The sequence below is a fragment of the Salmo salar genome, chromosome 07, assembly GCF_965601325.2.
Source record: "Salmo salar chromosome 07, fSalSal1, whole genome shotgun sequence".
NCBI classification, from domain to species: Eukaryota; Metazoa; Chordata; class Actinopteri; order Salmoniformes; family Salmonidae; genus Salmo; species Salmo salar.
In genome coordinates, this window is record NC_138297.1 from 43,306,182 (window position 1) to 43,321,018 (window position 14,837).

General features: G+C 48.0%; 1 protein-coding gene across 3 annotated transcripts in view; it reads left to right on the forward strand.

Annotated features, from left to right (window-relative positions):
- Positions 1-11,529: 11,529 nt before the first annotated feature.
- LOC106609210 (receptor-type tyrosine-protein phosphatase zeta) overlaps positions 11,530-14,837 on the forward strand; it is a 54,432-nt gene continuing 51,124 nt past the window's right edge. For 2 of the 3 annotated variants that reach the window (XM_014207732.3, XM_014207735.3), the window contains exon 1: positions 11,530-11,786. In XM_014207732.3, the coding sequence (XP_014063207.3) occupies positions 11,723-11,786 (64 nt within the window). In that variant the 5' untranslated portion in view covers positions 11,530-11,722. The remainder of the gene's footprint in view (positions 11,787-14,837) is intronic. The other variant, XM_014207734.3, reaches the window with a different exon arrangement.

The window sequence follows — 14,837 nt, forward strand, 5'->3', positions numbered from 1 at the left end:
TTGACTTAAATCTGCTTGAAAATCTATGGCAAGACCTAAAAATGATTGTCTAGCAATGATCAACAACGAATTTCACAGAGCTTGAAGAATTTTTAAAAGAATAATGGGCAAACGTTGCACAATCCAGGTGTGGAAAGCTCTTAGAGGCTTACCCAGAAAGACTCACAGCTGTAATCGCTAACATGTATTGACTCAAGGGGTTAAATACCTATCTAATCAAGATATATTCATGTTTCATTTGTTTATTTTTTAGAAACGTTAGAACTTTTCTTCCTCTTTGACATTACAGAGTATTTTGTTTAGATCGTTGACAACATTTGGAAAAAGTCAAGGGGTGTGAATACTTTCTGAAGGCACTGCACTCTTAAATCTCTACCTGGCCATGCCTCGGTGCCTGCTTCCTCTCTAGGTTTCTTCCTACGTTCCTGCCCTCTACAGAGTTTTTCCACTGCGCTTCTGCCTCTGCATTGCTTGCTCTTTGGGGTTTTAGGCTGGGTATCTGCTGATATAAAAGGGCTTTATAAAAATGCATTTGATTGATTGATTCTGTGCCTAAAGTTACATTGGCCCTCCAAGTTCGACAGTATTGTCAAATCGAAGACAACATTGGGGGCTACTGCAGGTCGTGTGCAAAACAATTAATTTGGGGCAAAGTGCAGTTGGTCAGTCTTTCATGGATGTGAACTGACAGGATAAATGATGAGGGGAGGAGGGAGGAGGTACACGGGTGCTTTTACGGAACACTGCCCCTGCTCTGAGAGTGGATATAATAGGCCTGCCTGGTGCCTTCTTTCCATGGAGCCTAGCAACAATCCATTTCAGGATGTCAGACTGAGGAAGGCTCCAAACACACACACTGAAGTAAACGCTCAACTCACTAAAATTCGCAAAACACATTAGAGACCACAATGTGATTGCAGAATCACCCAGCAGAATCACATCTAATTCCTGCTTCTGCTTTGTTGTAGGTTCTGCCTTCTCTCTGGAGAAGTAACTGTAATTGTAAACATCCAAGGAATAAGGCATGCGAAATGGCAAGCAGGGCCAAATGGCACTTGGATCCCCAGCCGTCTTCTCTCGTTCTCTCTCTCCCTCTCTCTCTCTCTCTCTCTCTCTCTCTCTCTCTCTCTCTCTCTCTCTTCTCTCTCTTTCTCTCTCTCTCTCTCTCTCCCTCTCTCTCTCTCTCTCTCTCTCTCTCTCCCTCTCTCTCTCTCCCTCTCTCTCTCTTTCTCTCTCTCTCTCTCTCTTTCTCGCTCTCTCTCTCTCTCTCTCTCTCTCTCACTATCTCTCAACACGTACACTCTCTCTGACCATTGCTGTAAGAGCTTTGTGTTAGTTAGTAGCTCGACCCCTTGCGTGCAGCTCTTAGCCAGGGTATAAGAGATACTCAGAGGGCTATTGTGGAGAGGAATGTCATTGAATCAGAGGCTCACTGTGAGTTCCCAGGAAGTCCTTTGTGAGATGTGACACCTGAAGAAAAAAGGAGAGCTGCTTTAAAAAAGAGAATAGCTGAATACTACATTATGCCATTACAAACGCACAGCGCTAGAGCAGAATGGCATTAACGTCTTAGGAATTAAGAATTAAGATTGTAGAAAGGCTATGCATTCCTGCTCATTACAATATATCTTCATGTCAAAGTTCAGGCTTTATGTGTCGGTCTGGCCCTTCTTGAGGAATATTGCAGTGATTTTGCCTATTCTCCAGCTGTGTGAGGGTCATACTGGTTTGACATGGCCTTACCCTTCTGTTAGCGCGTTGCTAGGAAACCTGGACCTCCAGCTGATTGGCTATTGGCTTTCATACAGCATTAGGACTTAGCCTATACTAGAGTAAGTCCATATGCATATCACTGAACATGTAAAGCTGAAAGGTTCAAGTTTTTACCAGGCTCTTGCTCACCAGCAGAGCAGGGAAATATGATTGATAGCTCATCATATGAGAGGCCTCTGCACCTCCTCCTGCCTCTTGATAAAGAACACCGCAGGCTTGGCTCCTCTCTCAGTTATATGTGAAAATGTGTGTATGCATACGTGTCTGTGTGTGTGTGTTCTTTATGTGTTAGTGGACCGGGGGTCTGGTTGTCTCTGGTCTTTGTTTTATCCCTAGAGGGAGGTGGAGACAGGAGGGTAGACAGGCACTGACTTGCTGCTCTTTGACTCTCTGGTTCTGTGGTCCCGATGAAAGCCCTGCCACGCACCGCTCTCCTTTCTCTGGGCTCGGGGAAGCCTGATGTCACATGAGAGGGACTGGCTGGAATGCCACACCAGGGCCTTTGAGGATGACTGAAGGAGCTCTGTGTTGCTGTTGCTTCTGCTGCTGTTGATTCACAGACGATTGCTCCACTCTGGCTGCTGTCTCTATGGCTGCCTGTCCCACTGCTGTTGTCTCTGGCCTCTGGCAGCTCTCTGTTCCACTGAAGGAGCTGCAGAGGAGGCCCAAGACCCACACAGAGGGACTGGACTGTCACCGTGAGGTAAATGTCCCTTCTCAGTCAGACATCTCTCTGGTACATGACTGACTGAAAGCTGGTTGAGGCCCATTACAGGAAGCAGACTGCTTAACTGAGTCTGTGGGGGCTTTTAGAGGGTTTTGTACAGATGCAGTGCTCCCTCCTGCCTCCTTTAGTTAGAGCGTTGATGGACTATAGCATAAAAGCTGCATTGACTTATGCTATAGTTGAAAAGAGTGCAATCACGCTATTTGGTAAGGTTACATAACTCAATCAAAAACCGCATCGCCTGAGAGGATGTTGCCGTGTGCAGCCAGCCAGTGAGCAGCACAGCCACAGACAGAGAAGACAGACAGCGAGGGGTGTGTGTGTGTGTGTGTGTGCGTGTGTGCAGCCACGTACAATGAGTTGACAGCGAGGGGGGTGTGCTTTCGCCTGCTAGCACGCACGCCTATCTGTGAGTGGCTGAGACAGGCATTGATCCTTTGGGGTTATGCAACGGCGTGTCCGGAATATTGAACTTCAGCCGCGACAGTTGGCTGTCAATGATGTTGACATTTGGGCTACAACCTACCAGGGTGCCATGGAAACAGGGCTGAGGCAGTCGAGGAAGCCACATCAGCAGGGAGTGAGAAGATTCAGGTTATCTTAGAGGCCATGAAGGCAGATGAAGAGAGGAAGACACCATGGGAAGCCATTGTTACAGACAGAGGACACTAAAAAGACCCAACAGAACCGTGTTAAATTCTAGTCTGGGTACCTGACTTTTACTACTAACTTGCACTCAATAATGCTTCTATGCGTGTAACAGGAAGAAGCACTGAATGCATACAGTAGGGAAGATATGATGCTGTGCTGTACTGAAGGCTTGACATTGATTAGCAGAATACTGTTAGTAGCTAAACAAGAAACTGCCGACGCCTAGGCTGGTCAAATCCAGGGGGAATCCTCTTCGTTGACAAACAGTCTTATGTTAGTCTAGCTGTTTGTGTCCCTCTTTCTCTCCCATGGTTTGTGTGTTTGTTTACCACAGGTAACTGTATCGCAGGTGTGGCGAGGTCAGCTAGGGAGATAGCAGTGTTCTACCATTGTCTTCTCTCTAACACTGGCCTGTGTGTTTCATATTCCCTCAGTAACTGATCCCATCCCAGGGCCCTTCATCACCCAGACTGACTCCAGACACCAGCAACCACACACAGACACAGTCACTCCCTCAGAAGTAACCGAACACCTTGCACCGAAGTAGAGCTTTCTCTGGTCGTAAACAATGCTGTGTTTACCAGCAGCCAAAGATTTACACAGTATCCCACATCCACTCCCTTTATTGATGCACTTCTACTAAGCCCTTTATGTGTCATCTTAAATCGATCAGCCTCACTTGCAGGTCAGCCCACAAAGGGCTGATGGGGAGAGACTATTCATTGACCAATAGCTCTGGTCCTCTACTCCCTATCTCTATTTTTGTAGTGTAATGGCTTCCGTTGACAATCCGACCCAATACTGCCAACATATATATTGAATTGTCCCATACCTATCGTACTTGGTTGATAAAGATCGAGGATGTGATCTCTCTCATGTGTTTTTACTCCCTATCGCTGCAGCACCTGTGTCTTTGAGGGAAGGGTAAGTGGGTCTCATACACAATACAATACAACTTTATTCTCAATCAAAACAGAATGTTGTCTTTTTGCTGTCTGTTATTTCGCTGCTATTCTCTCTCTATGCAGTGAGAGGAAGGACTTAACTGACCTGCCTGGAAGCTAACCCTGTTGCTCTACTCTCCTCTCTGCCAAGCGAAAAGTCTTAACTAGCAACAGGTCGCTTCCAGAAAGCCACAGGTTCAGTCACAAGCCAAGCATAGAGGAATCCCACGCACGCATGCACACACACACACACACACACACACACACACACACACACACACACACACACACACACACACACACACACACACACACACACACACACACACACACACACACACACACACACACACACACACACACAGTGCGGCGGAACTTGAGAAGCAAAACGACATTGTATTGAGCACCCTGAAAAATTGTGGTCCAACAAGTGAAATGCAGATCCTTCCTGCATAAATTCAAGATAATCCTCTAAATTATGTTAATGTATGCAAAGGGAAAACAAGCGGGAGCCGTGGAGTAGCATGTTATTGTGTGTTTAAGTCCAGCCTCCAGATTAGAGTGGAAGTATCCAAGGGTGCACATTGTGAGAAGAGGCTCTCGGCCAAACCTCTCATTCGACCAAAAATCAAAATCAAAATCAAATCAAATCTAATTTTATTGGTCATGTTGCAGATGTTATTGCAGGTGCAGTGAAATGCTTATGTTTCTAGCTCCAACAGTGCCATAATACCTAACAATATAAAACACCCAAATCCCCAAAATTCAAGTAAGAATTTAAGAAATATCAGAACGAGCAATGTTGAGCACGTAATATAAATATATAGACAGTATGGCAGTAAATTAATAGAAAAGGTGTGTACAGCACTAGTTATATAGGATCAGCCTTGACTAAAATTCAGTATATACATATGAAGTGTGTAAAACAGTATGTAAACATCATTAAAGTGACCAGTGTTCAATAAGTATGTATATTGGGCAGTAGTCTCTAAGGTTCAGGGTAGAGTACCAGGTGGTAGCTGGCTAGTAACAGTGACTAAGGTTCAGGGCAGGGTACTGGGTGCAGGCTGGCTTGTGATGACTGTTTAACAGTCTGATGGCCTGAAGATAAAAGCTGTTTTTCAGTCTCTTGGACCCAGATTTGATGCACCTGTAATGTCTCAATGGTAGTGGCTCTGGTGGCTGAGGTCCTTGATGATCTTCTTGGCCTTCCGTTGTCACCGGGTGCTGTAGATGTCCTGGAGGGCAGGCAGTGTGCCCCCAGTGATGCGTTGGGCTGACCGCACCACCCTCTAGAGAGCCCTGCGGTTGCGGACGGTGCAATTGCAGCTGTCGTGCCTTCTTCACCACACTGTCTGTGTACATGGACCATTTCAGGTTGTCAGTGATGTGCACGCCGAGAAAATGGAAGCTTTTCACCATCTTCACTGCAACGCTGTTGCGCCTTCTTAAACCCTCTCCACTGTGGCCTCCTTTGTTTTGTTGATGTTGAGGGAGAGGTTATTTTTCTTGCACCACTCTGCCAGGGCCCTCACCTCCTTCCTGTAGGCCAGGGATCATCAACTAGATTCAGCCGCAGGCCTATTTTTTCTTGAGCGGATGGTCGGGGGGCCGGAACATATTTACAAATTATTTGTAGACTGCAAATTGACCGCAAGAAGCCCAAACAGATATAATATTTGACTAAAACATTATAATTTCAAACCTTGGTTCCATTTCTATATGATCACGTGTGTCAGGGGTGCGTACTGGCAGCAGAGAAGTCAGACACAGGAGAGCAAAACTGTGTTTCCAACGGCTCAGTTTAATCATCAAAACCCACCGGATACAGAAAAATGAAATAAATGGGTACATAACCCGATGCACACCAGAACATAACGTGCACAAGCACTGACAACAAACAATTACGGACCCGGACATGGGGGGGAACAGAGGGTTAAATACACAACATGTAATTGATGGAATTGGAACCAGATGTGATGGAAGACAAGACAAAACCAATGGAAAATGAAAAGTGGATCGGCGATGGCTAGAAGGTCGGTGACGTCGACCACCGAACGCCGCCCGAACAAGGAGAGGGACCGACTTCGGCGGAAGTCGTGACAGTACCCCCCCCTTGACGCACGGCTCCAGCAGCGCATCAACACCGGCCTCGGGGACGACCCGGAGGGCGAGGCGCAGGGTGATCCGGACGAAGACGGTGAAACTCTTGCAGCATAGAAGGGTCCAACACGTCCTCGACCAGAACCCAGCACCTCTCCTCCGGACCTCAGACTCCTGGAGCGAGCCAGCCAACACCGGCCTGAGGAGAGACACGTGAAACAAGGGGTTAATACGGTAATCGGGTGGAAGCTGTAGCCTATAACATACCTCGTTCACTCTCCTCAGGACTTTAAATGGCCCCACAAACCGTGGGCCCAGCTTCCGGCAGGGCAGGCGGAGGGGCAGGTTTTGGGTCGAGAGCCAGACCCGGTACCCCGGTGCGAACACCGGGGTCTCACTACGGTGCGATCTGCGTTCTTCTTTTGGAGCGTCACGGCCTGCTGAAGGGAGACACGGACGGCTTCCCATGTCTCCTCTGCGTGCCTGAACCAGTCGTCCACCGCAGGAACCTCGGTCTGACCCTGATGCCTAGGTGCCAGAACCGGCTGGTACCCCAGTAGGCACTGGAAGGGAGAGATGTTAGTGGAGGAGTGGCGGAGTGAGTTCTGTGCCATCTCGGCCCAGGGCACGTACGCCGCCCACTCCCCCGGCCAGTCCTGGCAATAGGACGGCAGACACCTACTCAAATCCTGGTTCACTCTCTCCACCTGCCCATTACTCTCAGGGTGAAAACCTGAAGTAAGGCTGATCGAGACCCCAGATGCTCCATGAATGCCTTCCAGACCCTAGATGTGAACTGGGGACCCCGATCAGACACTATATCCTCAGGCACCCCGTAGTGCCGGAAGACGTGTGTAAACAGGGCTTCCGCAGTCTGTAGGGCTGTAGGGAGACCGGGCAGAGGAAGGAGACGATAGGACTTAGAGAAACGACCAGGATCGTGGTGTTACCCTGTGAGAGTTGAAGTGGAGTTAGAAGATCCACCAACAGGTGCGACCAAGGCCGCTGTGGAACGGGTAAGAGGTGTAACTTACCTCTGGGCAGGTGGCTAGGAGCCTTACACTGGGCGCACACCGAGCAGGAGGAAACATAAACCCTCACGTCCTTAGCCAAGGTAGGCCACCAGTACCTCCCGCTCAAATAGAGCACTGTCCGACCGATCCCAGGATGACCAGAGGAGGGTGACGTGTGGGCCCAATAGATCAACCGATCATGAACAGCAGACGGGAAGTACAGACGCCCAGGAGCGGGCTCTGCACGTAACGCCTGCTCAATGTCCGCGTCCAGCTCCCACACTACCGGCGCCACCAGGCAGGAGGCGGGGAGTATGGGGGTAGGATCCATGGGCCGCTCCTCTGTGTCATACAGCTGGGACAATGCGTCTGCCTTCACGTTCTGGGAGCCTGGTCTGTAGGAAAGTGTAAACACAAAACAGGTGAAAAACATGGCCCACCTTGCCTGGCGAGGGTTCAGTCTCCTCGCTGCCCGGATGTACTCCAGATTGCGGTGGACGACAGCCAACAGCTCCCGGTCCACCACGTCATAGTTTCGCTCCGCCGGGCTGAGCTTCTTCGAGAAGAAGGCACAGGGGCGGAGCTTCGGTGGCGTACCCGAGCGCTGAGAGAGCACCGCTCCTATCCCAGCCTCGAACGCGTCCACCTCCACTATGAACGCCAAAGAGGGATCCGGATGGGCCAGCACGGGAGCCGAGGTAAACAGAGCCCTCAGGTGACTAAAAGCCCTGTCCGCCTCAACCGACCACTGCAAACGCACCGGGCCCCCCTTCATCAGTGAGGTAATGGGAGCCGCTACCTGACCAAAACCTCGGATAGACCTCCGGTAGTAGTTGGCAAACCCTAAGAACCACTGCACCTCCTTTACCGTGGTGGGAGTCAGTCAATTACACACAGCTGAAATGCGGTCACTCTCCATCTCCACCCCTGCGGTGGAAATGCGATATCCTAGGAAGGAGACGGATTGCTGGAAAAACAAGCATTTCTCAGCCTTGACGTACAGGTTATGCTCCAACAGGCGACCAAGCACCCTGTGCACCAGGGACACATGCTCGGCGCGTGTAGCGGAGTATAGCAGAATGTCATCAATATACAACACTACACCCTGCCCGTGCAGGTCCCGGAAAATCTTGTCTACAAAAGCTTGGAAGACTGATGGCGCATTCATCAACCCGTACGGCATGCCGAGATACTCATAGTGCCCTGAGGTGGTACTGAAAGTTGTCTTCCACTCGTCTCCCTCTCGGACACGCACCAGGTTGTAAGCGCTCCTGAGATCAAGTTTGGTGAAGAAGTGCGCCCCGTACATTGACTCAATCGTTGTGGCTATGAGTGGTAGCGGGTAGCTATACCTCACAGTGATCTGATTCAGACCCCGATAGTAAATACACGGGCATAGACCTCCCTCCTTCTTCTTCACAAAAAAGAAACTCGAGGATGCGGGTGAAGTGGAGGACCGAATGTACCCCTGACGCAGGGATTCGGGGACACATGTTTCCATAGCCTCCGTCTCCGCCTGTGAGAGGGGATACACGTGACTCCTGGGAAGTGCAGTGTCTACCAGGAGATTTATCGCACAATCGCCCCGTCGATGGGGTGGTTATTGAGTCGCCTTCTTTTTAGAGAAGGCGAGAGCCAAATCAGCATATTCAGGGGAAATGCGCACGGTGGAGACCTGGTCTGGACTCTCCACCGTAGTAGCACCAACGGAAACCCCTAAACACCTCTCCGAGCACTCCCGCGACCACCCCGTGAGAGCCCTCTGTGGCCAAGAAACAATGGGGTCATGACAAACTAGCCAGGGTAGGCCTAGCACCACGGGAAATGCAGGAGAGTCAATAAGGTAGAGACTAATTCTCTCCTTGTGCCCCCCCCTGCGTCACCATGCCCAGAAGAGCGGTGACCTCCCTGATCAAACCTGACCCTAATGGTCGACTATCTAAGGCGTGAACGGGGAAGGGCACAGCCACGGGAACAATGGGGATCCCTAAACTATAGGTGAACGTTCTATCTATAAAGTTCCCTGCCGCGCCTGAATTGACGAGTGCCTTATGCTGGGAATGCGGGGAAAACTCAGAAAAGGTAACATAGACAAACATATGAGCAACAGAGGACTCTGGGCGAGAATTGTGACGGCTCACCTGGGGTGACGCCAGAGCACCCTGCCTGTTACCTCGATCCCCAGAGGAACCAACCCGGCACCGACCGGCAGTGTGACCTCTGCGGCCACAGATGGTGCACGAGCTGGAACCCCCTCCGGTCTCCCTGCGCACCGCCCCTCCCAGCTCCATGGGTATCGGAGAGGGGCTGCGGGGGGATGGAACCACCAGACCCCGATCTGAACATCCGCGGGTAGCCAGCAGGTTGTCCAGCCGGATAGACAGGTCCACCAGCTGGTCAAACATAAGGGTGGTGTCTCTGCAGGCCAACTCCCGACGGACGTCCTCGCGCAGACTGCAGCGGTAATGGTTGATCAGGGCCCTGTCGTTCCATCCCGCGCCAGTGTTCTAAACTCCAGGGCGAACTCCTGGGCGCTCCTCGTCTCCTGCCTCAGATGGAAGAGGCGCTCACTCCTCAAACTGGTCCAACGCCGCATCTCCCTCTCTCCATACGGCATTGGCCCACTCCAGGGCTTTCCCGGTGAGGCAGAGACGAGGGCGGACACCCTCTCACGACTTGACGGAGCCGGGTGGATGGTGGCCAGGTATAGGTCCAGTTGGAGAAGGAACCCCTGGCAGTTCGCAGCCTTCCCATCGTATTTCTGGGGCAGGGAGAGACGAATCCCACTGGAACCAGGATACCGGGGTACCTGCTCCTGCTGACTCCATCGTAGTGGTCCGTAATTCTGTCAGGGGTGCGTACTGGCGGCAGAGAAGTCAGACACAGGAGAGCAAAACTGTGTTTCCAACGGCTCAGTTTAATCATCAAAACCCACCGGATACAGAAAAATGAAATAAATGGGTACATAACCCGACACACACCAGAACATAACGTGCACAAGCACTGACAACAAACAATTACGGACAAGGACATGGGGGGGGGGGAACAGAGGGTTAAATACACAACATGTAATTGATGGAAATGGAACCAGGTGTGATGGAAGACAAGACAAAACCAATGGAAAATGAAAAGTGGATCGGCGGTGGCTAGAAGGTCGACCACCGAACGCCGTCCGAACAAGGAGAGGGACCGACTTCGGCGGAAGTCGTGACAACGTGTTTCTCTATTATGCGTGGGAATACTTGGGAACGGATTTCTTAAATTAAAATCACTTGGAGCTGATTTCCTTGTTTTTTTAAAGTCTATTATGTCCCCCCGGGGTCCAAAAACTTGGGGGGGGGGGGGGGCAAATAAAACCATCTGCGAACCAACTTCGGCCTGCAGGCCGCCAGTTGGGGAAGCCTGCTATAGGCTGTCTCTTTGTTGTTAGTAATCAGGCCACTGTTCTGTCATCAGCAAACTATTGTCATTGGTGAACAGGGAGTACAGGAGGGGGGCTGATCACACACCCTTGTTGGGGCCCCCGTGTTGAGAATCAGTGTGGTGGAGATGTTGTTGCCTACATTCACCATCAGGGGTTGGCCCGTCAGGAAGTAAAGGACCCAGTTACACAGGATGAGGTTCAGACCCAGGGCCCCGAGCTTAGTGATGACCGTGGCTAGGGATGCTGTCTGGACCGGAAGCCTTGCAAGGGTTAAGCATGCTTAAATGTCTTACTCACGTCGGCCACGGAGAACATGAGCCTTCATTGAGACTGTAAGATCATGTTGCCCAGCACCATATAAACAGAGCAACAGTAATAGAGGTCTCATATGGGGCAAAGCCAACATCCTACCCCAGCTTCATACTCTGCAGAGGAGAAAGAGAACGAGACTTGAGATCTGGATTCCTGTAGGAATATGGAAGTGTTTGTGAACAACAATTTCACACAGGTTCATTCAGATGAATAGTGGCACAGTCGTAGGCCCTTATTATTGGTAAATGATGGAACAGCCCTACTCATCTCCCAGCTGTTATAGTAGGCCCCTAGACATTATCCTGGCTTTACTTCTCCATCATGCAATTATACTGATTTGGCTCTATTTTTCATTTAGATCACAACTTCTTAGTGTAGTTTCATTAGGCAATAAATTGGCAATTCGTCTTTGTGAGTAAAAGTTTACCTTCTGAATGTGCACGTTTCACTTTTATCACTAGCCATTTCACATCACCATTTAGAGAGTATGTTCAACAATCTGCTTTTTCCCTCCCGATGCGCCTGTGTGAGTAGTGGGCGGCGCGCATAACCAATCCCCCTCTCCATACCCAGCCAGTGTTGTACGTGAGAGAGTGGAGCCAGTCACTCCGTTTCCTCCAAGCAGAGAACGAAAGACAGGGAGGAAAGAGAGGCAGGAGGACCGGAGCGACGACATCGTCGGTATGAACCAAGTGTAGCATCTTAGAATTTCAGATTGTTTTGCAACAATAATTTTTTTCGTTTAAAATTCAGTTTTGGCGCTGAATCGGAGACTATGGAACTGACTGTATCCAGGGTGCTGATTTCCATTGCGCAGCTCCTGGTTTCCTGCCAGATAGGTAAGGAAGAGGAACATTAATAGATTTTGAAAAGTGCAATGATTTGTGTGATACGCATTATCACTGAGTGTGCACAGCGCATGTCTGTAACAGGCTGTAGGCTCTATATTTGATGTCATAGTGCATTCACTCAACGATGGCATATTTGACACTGGCAAACAAATAAAGACAGGGACCATGGTGAACTTAAAATGTGCATCCCAAATGCCACTCCACCTGACACGTCACAGGACTGTGTATTTGGAGAAATTACACTGTTGATTTACCATGAAGAGACTTTCAACATTTGCAGAACTTCATTTTGATGGAAGCATTTCGCTTGATGTTTTATGCGCACTCATTTGTAGGCTGTTAACAGAGAGTTTCTGATGGAATTTGGGCATGCCATTGAGAGAGCCTTTAACTGGTGTAGCCATTGAAACATGGCATGAACACTGACAATAGGGTTGGTTTCGTGAATGGTTTTCTGGTCAACGATTCGATGGAAAAGAAAGAGCAAGTGCTTTTGAGAGATTTGAGATCTGCCATCTGCATTTTCCGTTTCTTCTAGTCCCTTGGCCGAGTCGTTATCTGTGATCTAAAAGAAGCATCTAAGAGATGGACAGTTTTGCTGGCCGGTTTTATGGGAATTGGGAATTACGAGGAAAATTCTTTGGAGGGAAATGAAGGAGGGAGCACATCTCTAAGCCATCTATTCCTCAATATTCCAGGCCACCATACAGGAGTAGGCTACCCCCCCCCCCCCCCCCCCCCCCCCCCCTACACACACACACACACTGCATAGGACACTCACACTGTGTCTCACAAATAGACACATCCAAGACTATCACCAATTTGACTGTTTGGATACAATTCACACCATGCCATATGTTATATATATATATAGCCTAGATATGAACAGTGCTGAACAGTACATTAGGAACTCATTGTAAAGTAACTTCAGCTGTGGTGTGTGCCAGTGCCTCAGCTGGCAGAGCTGAGTGCATGACCACGGTCAGGGTCAAGTTTTGGGCATGGTTAGTGGGCATGGCTAGGGTTAGGGTCAAGTTTTCAGGATTCAGTTTTCAATTCAGTCGGTTCAGAAAGTGGAACAATCCTCATAGGAAACAATGGATTATTGACTGAATTGAAAACGGAACTGACCCCAACCCTGATCAGGAGAGCCCGGGGAGAGTTCATAAGCATGAGCGTGGTAATGACATAATACCCATTGATCAGAGCCAGCAGCGCTATAGGGCAGGCTCTCTTTATTTCTCTCAGGGCTGGGTGGACAGGGACAGGGTTGGTGTACGTGAGAGGCTCTGAGAGCACACAGAGCACTGCTGCTGATCGGTGGATCATTGTGGATAATGTTGCCCTGTTATTTATATAAATGAGATGGGTGTAACACCCTCGATGGGCAGGGCAAGAGTGTCGTTCCACCTCAAAAAAGCAGAAGCATTTCGACACCCACCATGTCAGATTGTTCTGAAATTGTTTCTGTAGTTAGAAAGAAATAAGATTAGAATTCCTGCAACATTATTTTGTTGAAATATCATTTTCTTCTCTGAGAAATTAAGCTAATTGATTATATCCAAATTTGCCCATTTAAATGTATAGGGTTCATATAATATTCCAAAAATATAGTACCTAACATCTGATTTGGACCAAACTTTTTTCTAACAATGAGTTAGACATGAGGAATCCAAAGAGACTGTCTGAAGCCACCCACAGACCACACACCCCAACAACGAATATATAGTATCAGTTCTCTATGTCTGACAAGTAGCATGAAGCTGAGTATTGCCTCCCTGCTCTGAGTAATGTATTCCCAGTGAATTTGATGATGTTTTTTCCCCCCCGCTTAGAGAAATTATTCATTGACAAAAAAATTAAATAACAATAATGTATTTTTTTTTTTTAAATGCATGAAATTAAATGTATGAAATGTATGTTCACTACTGTAAGTCGCTCTGGATAAGAGCGTCTGCTAAATTACTAAAATGTAAAATGTAAAAATGATTGAAGTTGTTAGGTTTACGTCCCATCCTACATCCTGGTATTACCTAGTTCTGACCACTAGGTGGTGCTGTTCCTGCTTTTAGATGATATTTGTTAAAGAATCCACCCCTCAATGTTAAAGGGATAGTTCACCCAAATTACAAAATTACAATTACAAAATTACCTATTGGTTTCCTTACCCTGTAAGTGGTCTATGGACAAGGTATGACAGCAATACATGTTTTGGTTTTATTGTCCACTGTTTCAAATTCTGAATTTGTAGGATTTTCTGGCACAAATCCAATGCAAGTCAACGGTATCTATATTAGCAAATCATGCTAAAGTATCAAAAAAGTATTTTGTAGCTCAACGATGTTACTTCTAGATGATTTGTATATGAAGCGTGAAAAATGCATTGACTAACATTGACTTGCATTGGATTTGTGCCACAAATTCTAAAAAGTTAGCATTTGAAACATCACCATCTAATGGTCAGAACCTGGTAGTATCAGGATGTACTGTAGGATGGGACATAAACCTAACAACTTCAATGACTCATTTCTCTGAACAGGGGGAAAAAAACATCACCAAATTCACTGACAATACATTACATAGTATGAAGAAACAATACTCAGAACCGCAGCTCCATACTACTAGTCAGACATAGAGAACGGATACTGTATACTTGTTGTTGGGGTGTGATTGGCGTGGGATGTGGGGGGTCCGTAGGTGGCTTTTGAGAATATCTTTGAATTTCTCATGTCTAACTCATTGTTTGAAAAAAGTTTGGTCCAAATCGGATGTCAGGTAGTAAATGTATTGAATATTGAATGAATTGATTTGAATTTGGGTGCAATCATAATAGCTTAATTTCTCAGAGATCAAATAATATTTTAACAAAATAGTGTTGAAGGAATGCTCATCCTATCTGTTTCTAACTACAGAAACGATATCAGAACGATGTGACATGGTGGGTGTCATGGCTTGCTGAAATGACATGGGACGACTCTAGAGTGTTATTGAATGAATGGGAAGAATTTATCTTCCACACTGTTCTCTCCATGGGAGTGA